This window comes from Nomascus leucogenys, chromosome 1a (genome assembly GCF_006542625.1).
Source record: "Nomascus leucogenys isolate Asia chromosome 1a, Asia_NLE_v1, whole genome shotgun sequence".
Classification (NCBI taxonomy): domain Eukaryota; kingdom Metazoa; phylum Chordata; class Mammalia; order Primates; family Hylobatidae; genus Nomascus; species Nomascus leucogenys.
In genome coordinates this window covers 48065761-48080601 of record NC_044381.1, presented here as the reverse complement: position 1 = coordinate 48080601, position 14841 = coordinate 48065761, and the positions used below count along the sequence as shown (strand labels likewise).

The 14841-nt window shown below is 37.4% G+C and overlaps 1 protein-coding gene across 6 annotated transcripts in view; it reads right to left on the bottom strand.

The window, feature by feature from the left end:
• Positions 1-14841, bottom strand: part of AGTPBP1 (ATP/GTP binding protein 1) — a 197102-nt gene that overhangs the window by 20286 nt on the left and 161975 nt on the right. For all 6 annotated transcript variants that reach the window (XM_030809308.1, XM_030809316.1, XM_030809325.1 and 3 more), the window contains 2 exons: positions 13156-13332; positions 9248-9408 (listed from right to left, as the gene is read on the bottom strand). In XM_030809308.1, coding sequence (XP_030665168.1) covers positions 9248-9408; positions 13156-13332 — 338 coding nt within the window. The remainder of the gene's footprint in view (positions 1-9247; positions 9409-13155; positions 13333-14841) is intronic.

Here is a 14841-nt window from a genome sequence, read left to right as displayed (position 1 = left end):
TGATCTTAGTAAAAGGTAAGTGGTCTCCTAGTTCCATCTCTAATACTGTCATTTACCCTTTTCACTTACACTTGGAAATGTGGCTTCCCCTACTGATTCCATATTCGTCATTATGACCCTCCAATGCTACCTAATACTATCTCCTCAAGCAATCATTGCCCCTTATCCTCATTATGCTTATTGGAGCACTCATCCTCCTCTCAAATATAAATGATTCCAAACACCTTCCTTAAGAATTTTCTTGCCTCCACCTTCCTAGTTTCAAAAAAATGCATACACTTCTTTCAGGTAAAATAGTGGCATACTTTGCCAGTGGCTTTAAAACTCCCAAATGACTAAAGGATAAAGTCTCATGTGCTTATATGGTTAATCAGGGCACTATAAGACAGTGTTCTTCCCAGAAATCTAATTCAATTGAATTTTTAAATCTTACATAGCTACCTACCTCTTATTCAACTCAATATGTGACTGGCACACACTGCAAGGTACCATGAATGGTACATTATGCAGCACCAAAGGGCACAGATATAATATCTGGGGTTAACTAGGAGTCAGCCAGAAAAGTGTGAGCAAAAGGCTTCTCTTAAAAGTTGGTATTGAAGCCAGGCACAGTGAGTGGCTCATGCCTATAATCCCAGCACTTTGAGAGGCCAAGGTGGGAAGACTGCTTGAGCCCCAGGAGTTCAAAACCAGCCTGGGCAACATAGGGAGGCTCCCTCTCTACTAAAGAAAAAAAAAAAAAAATTAGCTGGGTGTGGTGGCATGTGCCTGTAGTCCCAGCTACTAAGGAGGCTGAGTTAGGAAGACTGCTTGAGCCCAGGAGGTTGAGGCTGCAGTGAACTATGATCATGCCACTGCATTCCAGCCTGGGCAACAGAGCAAGACCCTGTCTCAAAAAAAAAAAAAAAAAAAAAAAACACACGCTTTCAGGTTCCTGTTATCCTAACTGTCCCAAAGACAGAGCAATGATTAGATAAAATACAAAATAGGATGACAAAAAAGACACATGTGCATATAGAAATAAGATATACATCTCTTTGGACCAGAAAAGAACAGAATCACGAAGTCAGGTCATGGCTGTGCCACTAGGTCCAAAAGCAGGCAGCAGTAGCTCCTTCAAGGCAACAGAGAGGCTGACAAAGTGCCCTACAGGCAGGGAACTAAATTCAGACTTGTGAATGCAGCAGCTGGAGTAAGGCTTCCCACTTTAGAAAGGAGGCTGAGAAAATAAGGCTGAGACTTCTGCCTAAAGCTAAAGACTTTATAGCATTGCAATTATAAAGTCAGAAAGAAAAGACAGAGGGAATCACAGCCAGAACTTTCATGAACTCAGTGACTTGTCCTGGAAAATCCCCAATCACTGAAGGATGGAAAGTCTGAAATGTTAGTATCATGCTACCAAAAACTTGTGCTGGAGCCCTGAGAGGGCCAGGTAGAAGGAATCACAAAATCATTAAGAGGTTACAGGGAGAGGCTTGAAAGGCCTGGGAGTGGGGGACTCTTACTCAAAATGAGCCTGCAAACTATAGGATCATGAGAAACAGTGGATGAATTTACCAACACAATAAAAATAAACAGCACAACCCACAAATGACTTTAAAAGTGTTTAGGGTCTTCAAAGAAGGAAAGAATACCGGCCATAAGATAAACAAGAAAATGCGAGGGCTGGGTGCAGTGGCTCACGCCTGTAATCCAGCACTCTGGGAGGCTGAGGCAGGTGAATCACTTGAGGTCAGGAGTTCAAGACCAGCCTGGCCTACATGGTGAAGCCTCATCTCTACTAAAAATACAAAACTTAGCCAGGCAGTAGTGGCCCATGCCTGTAATCCCAGCTACCAGGGAGGCTGAGGCAAGAATCGCTTGAGCCTGGGAGGCGGAGGTTGCAGTGAGTGGAGATCACACCACTGTACTAGAGTCTGCATGACAGAATGAGACCCTGTCTCAAAAAAAAGAAGAAAGAAAATGTGAAATAAATGCAGAAACAAAAAAGAGCAAATTAGATGTGAAATACATCATCACTAAAAGAAAAATCTCTTAGGAGATAAATTCTGGGAATAGTTGGTGAATTATAAAATGCTACTGAAGAATTTACCTAGACTGTAGCAGGAAAAGGAAACATGAAAAACGGTTAAAAGACATGCATGGAGAACAGACTGAGAAATTCCAATACAGGAATTCTAGAAGAACAGAATAAAGGGAATGATAAAGAAGCAATTTTCAAAGAGAAAGTGGTTGAGAACTTCAAAACTGAAGACAAGAGTCCTCAAATTAAAAGTACCTATTAAGTGTCAAGCAAGATAAACTAAAAATAAGTCTACTCCTTAACACAATGTACTGAAACTGAACCAGATTGAGGATAAGAATAAAATCTTAAAGAAGTGGAAACACAGATATTTTGGTAGAGAAAACCAAAAATGCAAAGACCCTAGGGTGACAAAGAGACTGATCTGTTCTAAAATAAGGCTACTCAAGGTGTGGTCCATTGACCAGTGTGGTCCACAAACTCTTTGTTACTGGCCCATGGTGACAAAAGTACAGAAACTGAAATGAAGTGTTCAGAAACCTTTATAACAATCTGACACAGAAATTACAGGTCTGGTGAATCTAATAATAAGAAATTAGCGCTTATATTTGTATTCTTTGGGGTCCTCTCTCCCATTTTCATAGTGTTTCATTCTTATATTTTTATTCAAGTATCAGTACAGAAAAAGTTGTAAAACAGAAACTGGTCCTTTGCCATAACTGGTTTAGAAGCACTGTTCTGAAAATTCAAGGGTGGTTAGTGCAGTTAGAATGATAAGGACACAAAGTGAGAGCAGGACAAGCTCAAAGAGGAGAGGAAGCTGTAGGTGGCTTACGCTGGACCTCAGAGACTCTGATAATGGATATATTCCATTACACACCTGGGGCACTGATAATGGCTTCTAAACACACGAGTGACCAGTGCATGCAAAGAAGCTGGAGGATACCAGAAGTAAAGTACACGGAGCAAGACCAGTCAGAAGGTTACTGGAGTCGTCCAGGCAAAGGGTAATGGCAGCCTGGACTACTGTAATGGTAAAGGTGATGGAGAAAAATGAAAGCTATTAGAAATATCTCAGAAGAGAAATCAAAAAGTTCTGGGTGATGGATTGGGTTAAGGGTAAGCGAGAGATAGGAAAATGCCAAGAATAAGACACGAGCATCTGGGTGGACAGGGGTGGCTAAGAATGAACAGGTTTGCTATGGGAGCAGCAGTCACAAGCTGAGTTCTAGACCAGTTAATTTTGTGTCCAGGTGTACATAAGCAAGTTGGAAGATGGATCCACAGGTCTGGGAGATTCTAAGTATTTTGGAGTTGTCAACATACAGATAGAATGTGAAGTCACAGGAATGAATATCACCCACAGAAAGCAGGTAAATGAAAGTGGAAGAGGAGAAAAAGCAAAAGAAGATGAAGGAAAAAATGCTCAAAGGAAAGTTTATGAACACACCACCCGTTTCCCCCTCAACAAATAAACCCAAGTGACCTGTGTTAATTAACTATGGCTGTTGTTACCAAAGTAACTTTTATTAGTGATCACCGATGCAGAGCACAACTAAAGGACGAATATCAACAGCTAAGAGAAGGAGGTAAAGATAAGAAATAGTACAACATCCCCTACATCACATTACCAATAATGTAAATAATGAGAAGAATTTGCACTTATTCCTGAAAAGTTTCCAAGAGCAAGAAAAAGAATAGCTGAATGAATAAGCAATTACTATAAAATAAGATATTAAAATAATAAATAGCAGTAACTAAGGAAAAAAGTTTTGCCAACCTGTATTGGGTGGGGGGAAGCAGGCTTAAAAGCAATAAGTATATACTAATGATCTGATCTGAAATTATAAAGCTGGCTAGTTTTATCTTCAGCCCACAATCAGAACCTCCCTCATCCCCCTTATTTACTCTATCTGTATTATATGAAAAAACAGTAACAACAACAAATTTACATTTAAGAAGCAGCGTGCTGAATAGCTGTACGCTAGTAGCGTGTCATATTACACTGGAAGTATCCACCTCCAAAAACAACTCCAGATCGCTCTGCAGCCACCACTCTCCTCAGAGTACCACATTAGCTGGTGCTTACATCATAGAAGTACCAGGCTACGGCTGACTCTCTTTTCGGACTCAGCCCACCTGCACCCAGGTGATTAAAAGCTTTATTGCTCACACAAAGCCTGTTTGGTGGTCTCTTCACACGGATGTGCATGAAATTTGGTGCCATGGCCCGGATTGGGGGACCTCCCTTGGGAGATCAATCCCCTGTCCTCCCGCTCTTTGCTCCATGAGAAAGGTCCACCTGTGACCTCAAGTCCTCAGACTGACCAGCCCAAGAAACATCTCACCAATTTCAAATGCGATCTTCTCGGCTTAGCAGCTGAAGACTGACACTGCCTGATCGCCTCAGAAGCCTACAGGACCATCACAGATGCTCTAGGTAACTCTCACGGTGGAAGAAGAAGACAGGAATGTCAGGCCTCTGAGCCCAAGCTAAGCCATCATATCCCCTGTGACCTGCACGTACACATCCAGATGGCCGGTTCCTGCCTTAACTGATGACATTCCACCACGAAAGAAATGAAAATGGCCTGTTCCTGCCTTAACTGATGACATTGTCTTGTGAAATTCCTTCTCCTGGCTCATCCTGGCTCAAAAGCTCCCCTACTGAGCACCTTGTGACCCCCACTCTGCCCGCCAGAGAACAACCCCCTTTGACTGTAATTTTCCTTTATCTACTCAAATCCTATAAAACAGCCCCACCCCTATCTCCCTTCGCTGACTCTCTTTTCGGACTCAGCCTGCCTGCACCCAGGTGATTAAAAGCTTTTATTGCTCAAAAAAAAAAAGTACCAGGCTACTATAAGCTTCTAAACGTTTTGAATTAATACATTTTTCATATAGGATGGATCATTTATCATTCATACTTAAAGACATATACAATTACTATTTCCTCTTCTATAAAATCTATACTCATTAGCAAAGAATTGAACACTTGCTCCTCTGATGTTTTCTTCAGCCTTAACTTTTCTAAGCTCCAGATAAGTCTTTCCACCTTACCTAGTCTACAGTAGTCCCCTATTACCTGCAGAGGACAATACCAAGACCGCTCTGTTCGTACCTGAAACTATGGACGGTAACAAACCCCACATATCTTGTTTTTTTCTATCTGATAACTGAGGCAGCTACTAAGTGACTAAGGGGTAAAGGGGGTGGGTAAGAGTGTCTACAGTGTGGCTACGCTGGACAAAAACAATGACTCACGTCCCAGGTGGAATGGAGTGGGATGGCAGGAGACGTCACCAGACTACTGAGAACAACATGCAATTTAAAATTTATGAATTGTTTATTTCTGGAATTTTCCATTTAATATTTTTGGACTGCATTTGACCACGGTTAACTGAAACCATAGAAAGTGAAGCCAAGGATAAGAGGGCTACTGTATTTTCCATTGCTAACTTTGTTTCCTCCACGTTCAGCTGCTATTTCTTTACCAAACCTCATCTACTATTATCTTTCAAGCCCTACCCTAAAACCTAATGACTTGGGAAAAACTCTCTCAGATAAATCCAGCCTTCACTCAGTCACTCTTTTTCTTCAAAAGTCTATGTAATTTTTAACTGTTATTTTTGTACTCTTTTATAACACCATCATGCCACTTCACAAACATAAACTGTGCTTTCTCCATTATACTATCGGCTCTCCTCAGGACACGAGCTCTCATTTCCCATTTCTTCTACTTTTGCAGAGATTCTAGCTCAACACTCTGCCCATAATAGGTTTGCAATAAATACCTAAACACAATGACTCATTAATAGAACATAATTGGTCAACGAATAGCTACTACATGACAGACACTGAGATTACAAAAATAATTTTTAAAAAGCTCCCTCCCTTTGGATTGTTGGAGCCTAAGTAGGGTGAGGAAGGTATCTGAGACAGACCAGTGAGACAGAAGATTAGTTACACACAGGCAGATTGATCAAGTAAGAAAAAAATATTCAAGATAATGACAGCCAGGTTTCTCACTGTTAAAGGAAGGGAATTAGACATTTAAAATTTAAAAACTAGACTTAACCCTTAGGTGCAGAATCAGAATGGAACATATCACTGTGAACTCAGAATTTTTAGGTTATGTCTGTCTTTATTCGAGCATGCATGTATATGCATGTGTGAACATATATATAAATTCATGTATGTAAATACTTATATATATCTATAGTTCTGTCTACTGAGAGAACTTGGGAGCAGTAACATCACAAAAGCAATAAATAACTACTAGCACCAAGGCTTACATATAAACACCGTTTTCCACCAAAAGGAATCAGGAAGCATTGAAGAAATGATTGATGATTCCAACCCTGAGATAAAGAACATGCAGTGACGGCCTGGGAAATCCTGTTCTGCCAAACAGCAAGGAAATCCGCAAAGAATGATGGTGACATATAAAAAAACATACAATGCCGGGCGCGGTGGCTCACGCTTGTAATCTCAGCACTTTGGGAGGCCGAGGCGGGCGGATCACGAGGTCAGGAGATCGAGACCACGGTGAAACCCCGTCTCTACTAAAAATACAAAAAATTAGCTGGGCGTGGTGGTGGGCGCCTGTAGTCCCACCTACTCGGAGAGGCTGAGGCAGGAGAATGGCGTGAACCCAGGAGGCGGAGCTTGCAGTGAGCCGAGATCGTGCCACTGCACTCCAGCCTGGGTGACAGAGCGAGACTCTGTCTCAAAAAAAAAAAAAAAAAAAAAAAAAAAAACATACAGAAGTTTGAAGGGGCCAAATCAGGAAAATTTTGAGCATGAAAATAAATAATGGCAGTAATAGATTAAAACTCACTGAATTAAAATTATAAATCATGAGCCCCACACATACAAATTTAAGGATGAATAAAAGTTGGATGATGAAATGGAATACTGACAGTTTCAAAGTACATGCCCATTAAAATATTTACTAATTACAAAAGAGGAAAAAACTAACTTCATAATGGAGAAGTTTGGCAGATACCATCTTAATTAAACGATCAAAGGGAATGTCTTGAGTAATGGAACAAATTAAAACTGCGCTCTACGATAAGATGCAATGAGAAGCGCACAGTATCCATGATAGTCTTGCCAAAGATGCATAATCTGAATATAATTATGCAACACACACAGACTCAGATTGAGAATATTTAATCCTCAAAAGTGTCAGGATACAGAAGTCAAGGAAAAGTCAGAAGTATGTAAAAAATTCATTTGAGATAGACAAAGAGGAATGACAGCATGGAGGAAGAAGTGACTAGTTTGCCTACATCAATAAACAAGAGAAAGAGCTACAGTAAAATCTCAAAAGAAAACTGAATTTGTAATTGGCCATTATGAGTTTTTTTTTTTGGATGCACAGTTTCATTCTGTCACCCAGGCTAGAGTGCAGTGGCAGGATCTCAGCTCACTGCAACCTCCGCCTCCTGGGTTCAAGCGATTCTCCTGCCTCAGCCTCCTGAGTAGCTGGGACTACAGGCGCATACCATCATGCTCAGCTAATTTTTGTATTTTTAGTAGAGACGAGGTTTTGCCATGTTGACCAGGCTGGTCTGGAACTCCTGGCCTGACCTCAAGTGATCCGGCCACCTCGGCCTCCCAAAGTGCTGGGATTACAGGTGTGACCCACCGCGCCTGGCTTGGTTTGGATTTTTATATTTATGCAATGATAAGGATGAGGAGTTCTTAACCTTTTTTGTGCCACAGTCCCCTTAAAGAGTCTGATGAGTCCTATAAACTCCTTCTCATAATACTTTTAAATATATAAAACAAAATAAATATGATTACAAAGGAAATCAATTATATGGAAATATAATTATCAAAATGTTAAAAACCTATTTGTGATATACCAGTATATGCGATTTCTTTAAAATATGTGCTTTTCAAAATATATATACTCCTTTTAAAACAATAAGACCAGTGGAGGGTCTAATCATAACCATAGTCGTGAAGTATTAGTAAGCATAAACGGTATTTCAGTATATCTAAAGCACCAGCAATGTGTCTGTTGACTACATGTTAAGAATACATGAGTTAAAACTTAAAAGGAGGCTTAAATATCAGTGAGAATTGACAATCTTTATATTCACTTCTATTCTTGTTTAGGAAGTACTTTGAAGGGTAGAGAATGCAGGTGATTATTTGTCTAAATTATCACATTTATGAGGAGTGGAGTTCCAAGTAATGTTTGCCACACCTAAAACTACTATACTGACATACACAACAGGGCAGAGCAATAAATTAACAAATTTGATGACAAGTTAATATCTAACAACAAAAATCATGAAGGTTCTATAAAATGACACTATTGTTACCCATATACACAAAACTATAAAATGCTAATCTCTGGCATTATGATTAAGAATTATGACATGAAATTACCTCTGAGCCTATAGCTTATCAAATTTGTATATACTAACTTTTAGGAAAAAAAGACTACCTATTTAGAAGTATATTTGGCAGATGTAGTTCAATTTTCAAAGGAATGCTAAATTAGCTGTTTCTAATATATATATAACCAGAAGGATACTGGACAGCCATCTGATGTGCGTAGACATCAACAAAATCTTTTGAAATATTCCTGACTCTAAGCCTTCTTTTTTTTTTTTTTGGAGATAGAGTCTCCCTCTGTTGCCCAGGCTACAGTGCAGTGGTGAAATCTTGGCTCGCTGCAACCTCCACCTTCCAGGTTGAAGTGATTCTCCTGCCTCAGCCTCCCAGGTAGCTGGGATTATAGGCACCCAACACCATGCCCGGCTAATTCTTGCATTTTTAGGAGAGATGGGGTTTCACCATGTTGGCCAGGCTGTTCTCGAACTCCGGACCTCGGGTGATCCACCTGCCTCAGCCTCCCAAAGTGCTGGGGTTATAGGCATGAGCCACCGCACTCTGCTGTCTAAGCCCTCTTAACTTAGATATTAGCTAAGTACAATATTTCTCACACTGTTCATTTTGGGGTTAAAAGTAAACCAGTACAACCACTAAAAATATCTGAAATATATTTTTATTAAAATCTCATCCAAATATCAACATTAAAAGAATCAGCAATATAATTTGGAACAAATATTAGATGTATTAACTTATTAATTGTAAACATGCTCTTGCCTGTCAAAATTTCCATGCCCTTTCTATGCTAAGCTATTTTAATGAAGTCTAATAATATACTACAATATAATAAAAGAAAAAACAATTTTTTCCTACCTAGTTACTTTACAGCTTGATTCAATTAAATCATTTTCAAAGTCAAGCAGGCTGGAAGGCAGATTATACTCCAACGGAGAGGTCAGTCTTTTCAAACGTAAAAGACCAACACAAAATTTTGCTCCCATCTCTTCCAGTTCTCGGGTACCAATCTGTAAACCCTTGAAATAAAGAAATATTATGCATATCATTACAAAGTTTGCTATCTTCTGGATACATCTCAATGAAATTATATAAAAAGAATTTATAACTATATTAATAAAATTAAAAGGCTGGTACCTTGTATGGAACTAGGACTCAACAAGTTTAACATCTTAACAATACAAGATTATTGTAAGTCACAAAGGAAACTGTCCTATAAGACAATTTCTAAAATTCTATTCTCTTTCACTATGATGCAAACTATTTTCACCATCACACTAGGGGGAAAAAATACAGTAACACTTTGTGATGTTACTTGTAGAATTCATGGGACAAACTGTATTTTAACAAGAGCTTGTTAGTATTTCTTGTAATCCACTACTTTGTATGCTAATCTTGAAATATTATAGTATTAAAATCAAGGCTCCAATACGTACATTTGAACATTACTTTATAGATACTTCTACTGTATGATAAGAGAAATTGATCAGTAAAAAGCAAATAAAGGTAACTGTCAAAAAAAGAATCAAATCTAAGCCAATGAAGTAGTGGTCAAATATATTCCTATGATCCATGTCAATTCAGAATGCTCATTTCAAATTTTGTCTACTAAAGCAAAAAGAGTATTTTATCTTAACCTATCTTTTTAAAAAAATAGTTTCCCTAAGCTGGGCGCAGTGATTCATGCCTGTAATCCCAGCACTTTGGGAGGCTGAGGCAGGCAGATAACAAGGTCAGGAGATCGAGACCATCCTGGCTAACACTGTGAAACCCCGTCTCTACCAAAAATACAAAAAAAAATTAGCCGGGCGTGGTGGCGGGCGCCTGTAGTCTCAGCTACTCGGGAGGCCGAGGCAGGAGAATGGCGTGAACCCGGAAGGCAGAGCTTGTAGTGAGCCAAGATCACGCCACTGCACTCCAGCCTGGGCAACAGAGCAAGACTCCGTCTCAAAACAAAACAAACAAACACAAAATAGTTTCCCAATAAGTAATATAAGGTTTACCAAAAGTTAAATGTTACCACATAAAACCATAAAAATGGCCTACAAATTAATATACTCCTTCTTTACCATTTTTCAGATACAAATCCCTAAAAAAGGCAAAATTCTTGCACCTATAGAAGTTGTAGGTGTAGATGACAGCTGATATCAATTCAAGAGAAAGTATTTTAAAACAGCTTTTCAGTGACCAGACTAAGTGAGTTCCTATGGCACACGGTAACTAAAGAAAATGAACTGTAACAACTGTTACTTACTCTACATGAAGCACATGACTTTACAATAATTTTTTAATTTTTCAACTTTTTGGTTCAAATAGTTTGGCCAACTCCCAAGTATTCTAGGAAATATGACCTAACTGACTTCATTAGAACATTCATTTGACCTTTTAATTTGTAAGTTTTAGAAAGGTTATAAGTGTTTCTGAATTAGTTCATAAACAATAAAAATAAAGCTTACAGACTAAAACTCAGTAAGATAAAAACATTGTTGAGAGTGAAAAAGTCTGTTACCTAAAATATTATGAGACTCACACACTTATCAGCTAGCAAGTTTAAGAGATGTTAAGTGTGTGTGGAGAGGCTGGGAATATATGGGAGCTCTGTGTACTTTCTACTCAATTTTGCTGTGAACCTAAAACTGCTCTAAAAAAATAAAGTCTATTAACCTTTTTAAAAGTATATGTTATGATCAAAACCTTGCATTTTAGACATTTAAGGAAAGCCCTGGCTTAGTAAGACACTTTACTCAGTAAGAGTTTTAAATCAATGTATACATTATTTACTAAACAATATCAAAGAAAAATGAACATTAGGTATCCATTTTATTTGTAAAAGTTTATATATTTATATATTAAAAACAAAAATAACTTGAAAAAATGGTTTAACATTTTACGTTTCAAAATATATCTTAGCTTTTTAAAAATCTGTGTTTTTAAAGTGACCAAATTTATCAAAATAGAAATCGAAAAAAATTTTTAAATTCAACGAAAGTCTATCAGTAGAATCCAAATATAGTGACAAAGCACTACTATTGTATACTATGGATGATTTCAGGGGTATCCAAGTCAGGTGTCCCGACAGCTTCTTTCCCCACTGCCCCCTAGTTTCAGAGACAGTGATGCTTTAAGTCACCTTCTGAGCCTAACTGCATAAGTCATCTCTGTAAGAATTAACAATGTGTTTCCATAAATCATATAGCTCAAGGTTTTTTCCTAGAAATCACCTATATTCTTATAAAAAAGTGATTCTCAAGTTTTTTCCCCATCCCACACACTTACTGAATGAGACCCTTAACAACAATTGTCCACTGAAGCAATGATCAGGGGACAGGGGCTGGAAGCTGGAATGGTGCAAAAGCTACATTTTATCTCTCACCACCACTATGCCCTTGTAAACTACAATGACTAGAAGTCACTGTTTTTACAGTATTCAGGGAGATCTCATATTACACTCTGGAAGATCACATTGTGATCAACCTAAAATTCAGGGAAGAGTCACTGAACAGGAAGTACTGGAATTTCAGTAAGTTCTACTTTACTACTACTATTCTTATTTAAGTAAGTTCTACTTTACTACTACTATACTTATTTAAGTAAGTTCTACTTTACTACTACTATACTTATTTAAGTAAGTTCTACTTTACTTAAACATCACTTGCAAAATCAGTGTAATTTTCTTCCAGTTTGTTACAGACTGAAAAAGTCATTATTTAAGCTCTCCTAAAATATTTCATATCAACTATAATATGTTTACATTTTAAATACTAACCAGTTAGACGTTTCTTTTCAAACACAAAGTTATAACCATCTTTATGTGAGGTACATAAAAATCATTCTCAGATTCAGTATCCTCTTTCCCCATAACAAAAGAAACAAACAAAATGGAATGAGTGGAATAATTAGCACGACACCTGAAAATCTTTCTGTGCCAAGGCAAGAAATAGAAATGCCCAGTTTTGCTCACTGCTTATTTAAAGTCCAACTCATTGCACATTAAGTCTTCAATCTGTAAAATTAATAAATCCAAAATCACCTAACATTTTACTAATATTTAATTTCAAAAGTAAAGTTTAAATTCTAATTATCTCCAGTAAAAGCCTACAGTACCATGAATGAGTAGTCTTAATGAAGAAAAAAGTTTACTAATGGGATATGCATTTAAAAGTCACACATAAGGCCGGGTGTGGTGGCTCATGTCTGTAATCCCGGCACTTTGAGAGGCCAAGGCAGGAGGACTGCTTGAGGCCAGGAGTTTGAGTCCAGTCTGGGCAATATGGTAAGACCCTGTCTCTATTTTTATTTTTCAAAATATAAACAAACAAACACATAAACAGCTACACATACAAAAACCTAAATATAACAAACCCACTGCTTTATAAATAAATGTGTTTATTTTAAATGCAAAAAAATTTATACCCAATAAATTAAAACAATGGAAAATTTTTAACGTACCACTTACACAGGTTATTATAAATTACTAATGAGTAAATGTGTACTCTAATGTGCTTTCCTAAAAATTATGAATATAAACAGACTCAACCAAGAATTTCTTAAGGATCCAAGTAAGCTATTTAGTTCAGAGAAGTAAAGAAACCAACAAAACAAAAAATAAAAACCTATTCTTAAGACTGCGTATGATTCCATTATTACAAATTACGTGTAACTCAATAAAACAAACATCATTTAATATATACTTAAAAACCACAAGATATATATGAAAGGAAAGTTTTCAAATATCTTTCATGGTTAGAAAACCTAAGATGTTTTACCTTGTATTTCCCCTGATCACAGCCACATAAAGTACTCTCCATGGTATAACTTCTTTGTACTCCTATTTCCCTCCAAACCACAACACGTGCTGTCGATTCTTTAGATTTTTCCACTACGAAGCTACAGCTGCTCATGCAAAATGCTGGGGCGATATGGCTCAGTATCTTAGGCAATGTCTGTTAAAAACAAGAATGATGATGATAAAACAAACCAAGTTTTTAATTTTAAATGTTTTTAATTTTACAAAGTTTTGATGAAAACACAGTAATTAGAGCAAAGCCATGTGGATGTTCTATTATGTATCCCTTGCCATTCAAACAGCAAAACAATCCTCTTAACTAATTTTGAATTTTCTGCTTTTCTAAACAAATATAGTATCCAGTTAGGAAACAATGGAAGGATCATATTCACAGTATAACCAATAAGCAGAATAAAATAATTTGAGAAAACCATGTCTAAAAATATGAGAAAAATGTTTAAAATGTGAAATTTAGTCTTAAAAGACTAATTGAGATATTTAACACTGTAAATGCCAATCATCCCTAAATTAATTAATAAAGCTAAGACAATCACAATCAAAACTACCCACAAAGTTTTCTGCAACTGAAATTATTTTCAATTTCACCCGAAAGCATAAATATAGAAGTATACTCTGAGAAATTGTAGGGGGGGTGAGGAAAGGCTATGACTAAAGAAATAATCCAATATATCAAACTAGCTTATAGATCTAAAGTATGTTAAATTGTGATACTGATATAGGAACAGATCCATCTCTAGAAAGAAAGAGAGATCAGAATTAGAACCAAATGTATTAAACTTATTATCATTATTATTAGTGGAGAAAAGATTGATCATTCATTAAATATTGGCACTACTGGATAGCCATTAAGAAAAACAATCTAAAGTCACGCTTCATTAAATTAAATTCTACCTGGATTTAGAATATAAACTTAAAATTAATAAACATTTTTAAATGAAACTAGGAATAGTAAACATGGAACTGTACTTTTAAAACTTCAGCACAGGCCAGGCTCACGCCTGTAATCTCAGCACTTTGGGAGTCTGAGGCAGGTGATCATGAGGTCAGGAGTTTGAGACCAGCCTGGCCAACATAGTGAAACACTATCTCTACTAAAAATACAAAAAATTAGCCAGGCGTGGTGGCAGGCGGCTGTAATCCCAGTTACTGGGGCGGCTGAGGCAGGAGAATCTCTTGAACCCGGGAGGCAGAGGTTGCGGTGAGCTGAGATCACACCATTGCACTCCAGCCCGGGTGACAGTGCGAGACTCCATCTCAAAAACAAATAAAAAAAACTTTAGGATGAAAAATATCTTTCTAAGCCTCAAAAATGTATTTGTAATATATAGAGAGAGTTTTTTTTTGTTTTTTTTTTTTTTGAGATGGAGTTTCACTCTTGTTGTCCAGGTTGGCGTGTAACGGCGCAATCTCGGCTCACCACAACCTCTGCCTCCCAGGTTCAAGCAATTGCTTGAACAATTCAGGCCATTATATGACCTGAACAAAAGTAAGCAGAAAATATGAGAAAAGACTATTTTAAAAGACACAGATCATAACTGGCCAAAACATAGGAACCTTATTTATAATTATAGGTATGCTAGTTAACAATCAGGTATTATTTTCACCTGGCAAAGATGATAGTACAATGTAATAAGGGTGTGGAAAA